General features: G+C 55.0%; 1 protein-coding gene across 1 annotated transcript; it reads left to right on the plus strand.

The window, feature by feature from the left end:
• Positions 1-4,095: 4,095 nt before the first annotated feature.
• On the plus strand, positions 4,096-6,060 carry Hoxa13 (homeobox A13). The gene is made up of 2 exons (XM_021632811.2): positions 4,096-5,135; positions 5,772-6,060. Exons 1-2 carry the CDS (start codon positions 4,202-4,204, stop codon positions 6,014-6,016), a joined length of 1,179 nt encoding a protein of 392 aa, XP_021488486.1. The 5' UTR covers positions 4,096-4,201; the 3' UTR covers positions 6,017-6,060.
• The last annotated feature ends 2,175 nt before the right edge of the window (positions 6,061-8,235 follow it).

An 8,235-nucleotide genomic window follows, 5' to 3' on the forward strand; every position in this document is an offset into this window, starting at 1 on the left:
ATACATTTCTTCTTCCTCTCTCCCAGTTCCCCGAACTCCCTGCCGCTTTCTGGATCTTTCTTGTCTTGCCACTATCTCTTTGCCCCAAAGCCTGCCTGGGGTGGAAAGCAGAGGGTTTGGATGTCTTGCAAATGTAGCTCATAAAGCTGCTTGGATACATTAGAAACACATGAATATCCCCGAAATACAAAGTGTCTTTAAAACCAAGCAAGGAATGTTTATCCTAATACCAGATCAATGCAAAGAAGTAGTTCCAGAGATCGGTGCTGACAGCCTCCTCCAAGTTAAAGTGAGAGCAGGTAAATTTAATTTGCTAATGAAAATCAAACTCAATTAGACCTTGGTTTCCCTTTGTCCTTTTCTTGTCCAACGCTAGGAGCCTAGGGTCCATCCCAGGGTCCTGTAGCCATGGTTGGTAAGGAGTTCTCTATCAAGAAAAAAATATAGCCAAAATCTCAAGTGACATAGATGCAAGAGGCTGTCAAACCTCAGGGACCTAAACTTGCCCTAGTGAAAACCAAGAGCAGAGGAAAAGCTATGGAAACTCCTCGAACAAAGGCTGTAGCCATGCTGCCCTTGAAGGGCTTTGCTGAGAAATCTGGGTGCACCAAAGCTTGGGCAGTCAGTAATGGAGACTTCTCCAACTTCCAGCCCAGCCCAGTGCTGGACTCCGGAGCTCCAGTGGCCACTGCTCCCTGAACTTCACCATGAGTGCCCTGACGTCTCTTTCTTAAGCCGTGAAGAACCCAAGGATAAAGTTGTCAAATTGCTGGTGCTTCTGCCAAATCTTAGAAGAATCCTAAGCTTGGGAGACAAAAGGAGCTCAGGAAGGCAGGCCCAGCAGGCTGGGCAGGCAAGCAAATTTTGCCTGTGCCTTTGGGAACCGAGGAAGGACACTGGAAGAGACTGCTGGCTTCCCAAGAGCCAGTCTTCATCTTCTGGCCGTTCTTTTCCCACACCAAGCTGGTGTAGCACTGCCTGGAGCATTACAGAAGAAACCGTTAATGAATCTCTTCTCTCCCTCTTTGAAAGACTGAGGGATTGTTTTTGTTTTGAAGTAAGTAGAAAGTCCTACCCAAAACCATTCTGAGAGTTTATTCTAATTCTAGAAACAATTTCCAGTGATGCCTAGAGATCAGTAACAAGCAAGGCATGCAAACATTTAAAAACAGTGAAGACACAACCCAGAGGAGGGGAAAAGAGTCAGATATGCCAAGATGCCACTGACAAATGCCTAGTAGAAAAAAAAATCCCACCCGTGTATGAGATTTAAGACAGGAAGAGAACAAAGAGGCTGCTTTCTCTAAATGATCCAGTCTTGAGGGTTCTTTCTCCCCCTATCTCTTTCAAGTTGATAAGAAAACATAAACCTCAGTAATTAAGATCCAAAGCCCCTCCACGGTGGGGAGGCCACGGGTAAGAAGCCAAGCAAAGTGAATTCAAGATGCTAAAGCCTCCCCCCGCCCTCGCTCCATTCTTCCCAGACAAACCTGCTTCTGGCTCCTCAGTGAAAAAAAGATGAGCTCCCTTCTCACCATTTTTGGAGCGGAGGGACCCAGCCGACTTTGGCAGTGTGTAGAGCTGAGGCCCTTCCCCTGCGCGCAGGGCTCCCGGCTCCAGTGAACTGGGGAGGAGGAAGAGGGGAGAGAATGTGGAGCTGCTCTTGGCTGCTGTGTGGACCAGCAATGCAGCCACTGCCAGCGATGGACTGGTGGCGGGGGCTTCCCGCGTTGCGTTTTCGTTTTTGTCCCCCCCCCCCCAATCTAGTTGGAACACTTCTTCAAGAGGCTCGGAAACCCAGCTAAGAGCAGGGCAGCGACGGAGAGGACCGGTCCAGTCTGTAAACACCGCCCCCAAAACTCCACAAAGAGAGTTAAAAAAAAAAAAATGATGCCGAGAAACCAAACAGAGCCAGAAACCAGAACGGCAAAAGATCGGAAAATTGAGAGTGAGGGGAGGTGGGCGGCCGGCCTCCAGGCTTTCATTGCAGTTTCTCACGCTGACTAGACAGCAACTTTCAACTTGACCTTGGCCTCCAGCCGCGTCTGACCCGTATGTAAACTGCCCTCAAGCCCTCAGGTCTCCAAGAATCGGAGCCTGGAACCTTACTTTGTCTCTTTGTCACTGTTGAGTTTTACAATGCCACTTAGAGGGAGGAAGGAGTTGGGGGATGGATGAAAGGGGGCTGCAAGTGACCACAAAAATCAAGTCTTTGCAGAGGTTGCTTCCTTAGCCTGCAAAGGGCCAGCCGGTGAGAAGCTAGGTAAAGTGGGGGCAAATCACTATTTACCCAGGACTGCTAAAAAGTCAGGAGGGACACTGGGTTGGGGGGAGAATTGGGTGTGGGGATCAGGGAAGGTTTTATTGGGCGACACTTAACATTAGTCAGAACAAACCCAGAATCTAAGCAGATAAAAGCCTGAGCCCAGCCTTATTGGAACCAATCTTGCCAGAAGTCCAAGGGGCTTACAGAGCAGAAGATAAATGGGATGGCATGTGTGGTGTCCTAGCTTAGGGCTAAATCTACAAGCTGGGACCAGAGGATAGGCAGTCTGGCTGCCTACCAGAGCCTCTGAGACCAAAGGGAATACAGAACTCCAGAATGCACCCACTTTCACTTTGACCATTTGTTTCCCTCGGGACATCTGACCAGGTCACAGTTGTACAATCAGATGGTGGAGGGGGGGTCCCCAAAATCCTTCACCAAAACCCTGCAACTGCAAATGGCTTTTCCAGTACAAACACCCCGCCGAGCTCCCGGGTGCACACTGGTTCCGATGCTCGAACCCACTGCAGGCTGAGCTCCTACCGAGAGGAAAGGCGCTACGCGACCCCAGAAATCCTCTTTCTCTCTTTCCCCCACATGGAACGCAACCGTGGGTCCCCAGATGTCTAGAGAGTCTTGTCCAACTCCAGGGATCTACGTTACGGAATGGCTCTTAGGCTTAGAACCCGAGCTGGAGTTCCTGGGAGCCCAGCTGGGCCTGTTCCTCTCACGCCCCTTCAGGAAAAGGCAGCCGGACGCGGACGCGTGAGACAGGAGCATGAGGGGATGGGGCTTGCTTTCTTCATCTGAAATTCTCTGCACACAAGGAAGAAGAGCTGCCGCACCGGCAGGGATAGCGAGCTGTACACACAAGTGGGAGAGTGTGGCAGTGTGTGTGTGTGTGTGTGTGTGTGTGTGTGTGTGTGTGTGAATTCGCGAAGGGGGCAGACAGATGCGATTAGCTGTTCTGATAGTCTCAGCCTGTGGGCCTAATTGAAATTGTCCTCCAGGGCCTGACACTCGGGGAAGGGAGCTCCTAAATAAACGCGGCTGGAGCTTCCCAGCCCAGCGTCCCGGGACTCCTGGCAGGAACCGACAGGAAACAAACGCCCTGCCCTTGTTCCCCAGGGGTGGGGGCCGGGTAGGAGCCGAATCTCGACGAGGCCAAAGCTCGTCCCCATAGGGTCTGGCTGCCGAAGGACGCGTCCATCCCTGGAAAGAAACCAGCCCCAGAGGCTCCCAAAACGCACCGGGCCGGGAGGGCCCTCCAGAGCCAAACGCTCCTCCGTGGCCACTGCAGAATCTACCTGGCTCGTCCCCCGCCCGCCACCCCGGCTTGCACCCCAACCGCGGGCGCCCAGGGCCCCTCCCCACCTCCGCGCGACGCCCCGGTCCCCGGTGAGGCTGGGGAAGGGGTCGGGGTCCGGGGAGGAGATCGGGGTCCGGGAAGGGAATCGGGGTCCGGGAGAGGGGATCGGGGCCCGGGGAGGGGATGGGGTGTGGAAAAGGGGTCGGGCTCTGGGGAGGGGATCGGGGTCCGGGTAAGGGGTCGGGGTCCGGGGAGGGGAATGGGGTTCCCCGCGCCCCCCGCCCCGCCCCTCCCGCCCGACCCCCCCCCGCCCTCCCCGTGGGTGACGGCCGCGCGAAGGGCGCTGGCGCGGAGGAGCGGCGCGGGCGGGCGGCGGCGGCGGCGGCGGCGGCGGCGGCGGGCGGCGGGGACGGCGGGGCCCAGCGCGGAGCCCGGGCCGGAGCCGCCCGCTTTGCATACGCCGGGGGGCGGGCCGGGGGGCGGGCCAATGGGCGGCCGCCTGGCGCGACCCCGCGGGGCGCGACCCGCCCCCCTCGCCCGGGCCCCGGCCCCGCGCCGCGCGCTCTTCACTTCGTGGGGGCTTTTTAAAACAGCGCCACCGGGGTCTCCTCCATGCGGCTCGGGCTATGACAGCCTCCGTGCTCCTCCACCCCCGCTGGATCGAGCCCACCGTCATGTTCCTCTACGACAACGGCGGCGGCCTGGTGGCCGACGAGCTCAACAAGAACATGGAAGGGGCCGCGGCGGCCGCGGCGGCGGCGGCGGCGGCGGCGGCGGCGGGAGCCGGGGGCGGGGGCTTCCCCCACCCGGCGGCGGCGGCGGCGGCCGCGGGGGGCAACTTCTCGGTGGCCGCGGCCGCCGCCGCCGCCGCTGCCGCCGCGGCCAACCAGTGCCGCAACCTGATGGCGCACCCCGCGCCCCTGGCGCCCGGCGCCGCCGCCGCCGCCTACAGCGGGGCCCCGGGGGAGGCGCCCCCGTCCGCCGCCGCCGCCGCCGCCGCCGCCGCGGCCGCGGCCGCCGCCGCCGCCGCCGCGTCGTCCTCGGGAGCCCCGGGGCCGGCGGGGCCGGCGGGGGCCGAGGCGGCCAAGCAGTGCAGCCCCTGCTCGGCGGCGGCGCAGAGCTCGTCGGGCCCCGCGGCGCTGCCCTACGGCTACTTCGGCGGCGGCTACTACCCGTGCGCCCGCATGGGCCCGCACCCCAACGCCATCAAGTCGTGCGCGCAGCCCGGCTCGGCCGCCGCCGCCGCCGCCTTCGCCGACAAGTACGTGGACCCCGCCGGCGGCCCCGCGGCCGACGACTTCGGCTCCCGCGCCAAGGAGTTCGCCTTCTACCACCAGGGCTACGCGGCCGGGCCTTACCACCACCACCAGCCGGTGCCCGGCTACCTGGATATGCCGGTGGTCCCGGGGCTCGGGGGGCCCGGCGAGTCTCGCCACGAGCCCCTGGGGCTCTCCATGGAGAGCTACCAGCCCTGGGCGCTGCCCAACGGCTGGAACGGCCAAATGTACTGCCCCAAAGAGCAGACGCAGCCTCCCCACCTCTGGAAGTCCACTCTGCCCGGTAAATGGCGCCCCCTCTCCAGCCCCTGTCCTTCCGGCTTTCCCCCGGCTTCTCCACGGCTCCCGTCCCCCCCTCAGCCCCCCTCCCGGGATCACCCGGTTGTTCCCCCTGCGCTCTCCCCGGCCCGGCCCGGCCTGCCCTAGCCATCCCGCACCCCTGGGAGCCTGCCCCGGCTGGCCCCAGGTCGAGCCTGTCCTCCTTCCCCGAGGGGCGCCCGGGAGGCAGCTGTGGGTTCCAACCCCGGCGGCCCCCTTCTCCCCACGTGCCCCACCCTCCCAGGCCCTTGACACTGACTCCCAGGCCAGAAATAGACTCGCTCTGGAGCCCTCACCAAACCGTCCCCGCTGGGTTTCTGCGAGAGGCTTCGCGGCAGGAGCCTGGCGTGCTGGGGCGGGCTGAGGGGAGCCCTGTCGAGCGCCAAGGTGTGGACCGCCCCGCTGGGGTGGCCACCGGGACCCTGGGCCGCTCCATCTCAACCCACGACTCACCGTCCCCCCACCCACCCTGCTAACGCCCGGGGCTTGGGGAAAAGGCGGGACTGGAGCTGCCAGGCCGGCGGCTCCCCGAGCTGCCGCCCGCCCGCGCCCCGGCTCAGGTCGGCTCCCGGGGTAATCCGCCCTCTCCCTTATCTTGCAGACGTGGTCTCCCATCCCTCGGACGCCAGCTCCTACAGGAGGGGGAGAAAGAAGCGGGTCCCCTACACTAAGGTGCAGTTGAAAGAACTCGAGAGAGAGTACGCCACGAACAAATTCATTACCAAGGACAAACGCAGGAGGATATCAGCCACGACGAACCTCTCGGAGAGGCAAGTCACGATCTGGTTCCAGAACAGGAGGGTCAAAGAAAAGAAAGTCATCAATAAGCTGAAGACCACTAGTTAATGGATTAAAAGGCGGAGCAAGGGGCAGCTTGAAGAAACTTAGGAACTCGTTTCTTTGCCCAGCTAATAATGATTAATTAAAAAAAAGAACTGAAGAATCGGAAAGAGAGAGACACTGACATTTCGCTCTCCTAAGGAGAATCTCTTTCTCTTCAATGGAATCCACTTAAAAACAAACAAACAAACAAACAAACAAAAAACCCAAAAACCTTGAGAAATGGTAAAAACTGCCAGTTCTCCCGACAACCCCACCAGACCGTTAAATGACAAACTCTAGAGTCAACAACTCATCAGCCCCTAAAACACACAATTTCAGATAAATTACGAAGTTACTCAAATCTTGTAAGTATTTATGTGACCATTATATTTTAGGATACTGTGCTAGGTGGTACTAATCTGAAAACTGATGACAGAAACGAGCCTGTTTTGACGCCGCCGTCTGTCTGGCTTCCCCTTTGCATGTTAAGTGCCTGCTCAGGTAAACCTTCTTGAGAGTCCTACCGTTGTTCGTTCTGAAAAATGCTTCCTGTGTAGGCTTAGAGGGGAGGAAGGCACCAAAAATGTGATCTTGAACTGTTGCTAGGAAGGGAGAGAGGAGAGAATGCTCATCCAAGGATCGATTTCTTGGTAGTAAACACGGCCAGCTAGACCCTTGGTGCTACAAGGGAACCCTGGGTAGGTAATGAACTTCTGGAAACACCTTTTGATTACCTACAGCAAACTTGTCGGTGGCATTTGGATTAACCCAGTGTCAGGGATTTTTCCATAGGACTTGTAATTTTTAAAATGTTTAACCCCCACCAGATGATCCGAAGCGCCCCATCTCCTGGAAGGTCCCTCCCTAATATGGGTTTAAAAGAAACCTACTCTGTCTTATGAAAAAATCAAATTGGCATTTTCCGATACTAGCTCAACATTCGGCTAGGCACAACATTTTTCCTTTTTAACTTAAAAGAACTTAACTCAAAATGGAAACCCGTTCCCCCCCCCAAAACGTCTAGATGTCTACAGTCTATATTTTAATCTACTCAAGGATTAGTATTTTTCCTTGTTTATTATGTTAGGAGAACGCATTAGAAAGTTTAGGAATTCATCTTCACAGCACATTTTTAATTAAGCAATCATTTCAATTCACACACTCGTTTTGTTCATATTCACTATAAATGCTATCTTGTAAATAAAGACATTCGGCACACTGTGAAAATGTATCTGTGCACCTGCTTTTCACATACTTCTACTAAAAAAATGAAAACTTAGATCTGTAGATAGTGATATTAATTGTTAATAAAATAATCACTGCCATTAAAATTTGAAGGAGACACTCGAGTGCTTTTCTATGCGGAACTTGCACTGCGCAGAAAGAAAACAAGCAGGTTTGTCTTATACGAGCCGAGGACCATTCTTCTCTATCATTATTCAACTTTTAAAAAAAATTTTTTTATGAGAAGGGAAAAAAAAATCTCACATAACTAAAAGCCTACAAATGAAAAGGCTTCAAGGAGATGAGAGTGTCAGGTATTCTGAAAGGGAGAGAAAGGGAAGGAGAGAGAGATAGTGTGAGTTCCCAGGCTCCCTGTGGCAAATGAAAACCAGTTGTTGGGTATCAGCAATGCCTAGACTGTCGTAATTTAAAATCTGCTCTTAAGTCTGCATGTGACTGAAAGGACAGGTTTTTGGTATTTGTTGAAATGACAGGACTAGGAAAGGCCTTAAACCTTGACCTTGACGAAAAAAGACAATTTGTGACCTTGACTTTTGACAGCTCATGAATTGGCCTCAGCCACATTCGTAGATCAAGGGCGCCACCTCGTGTTGACAAGCTTCATTGTAGTTCTTCACCTTCCAGGGAACTGAAGCTCTCTTAACTTCCTTGACTTGTTTAGAGATTTAATACTCATAATTTTTGGCTCCAAAAGGAGAATATTTGAATATGAATTATAATTATGTAAATTATACATGTGCTTGTATATATGTTAATATATAACATATGTTTATAAGTGTATATATTTGCCTACCAGCGTTTCTGTGCCTGTGTATATAATTGTAGAATTTGTACAGATGCAGTATTATTCTTTGCCGATGACTGAAGACACTGTAATTTAAGGTGGTTTCTAGAGCTGAGGTAAAATGCTCCTTACGCGGCAAATTTTGCTTCCTTTTTTTAATGGCCAGCCTTAATTTGTCCTCACAGCCGCTTGCTGTGTGCATCAGATTTCTGCA

This window comes from Meriones unguiculatus, chromosome 3 (assembly GCF_030254825.1).
Source record: "Meriones unguiculatus strain TT.TT164.6M chromosome 3, Bangor_MerUng_6.1, whole genome shotgun sequence".
Lineage (NCBI taxonomy): Eukaryota > Metazoa > Chordata > Mammalia > Rodentia > Muridae > Meriones > Meriones unguiculatus.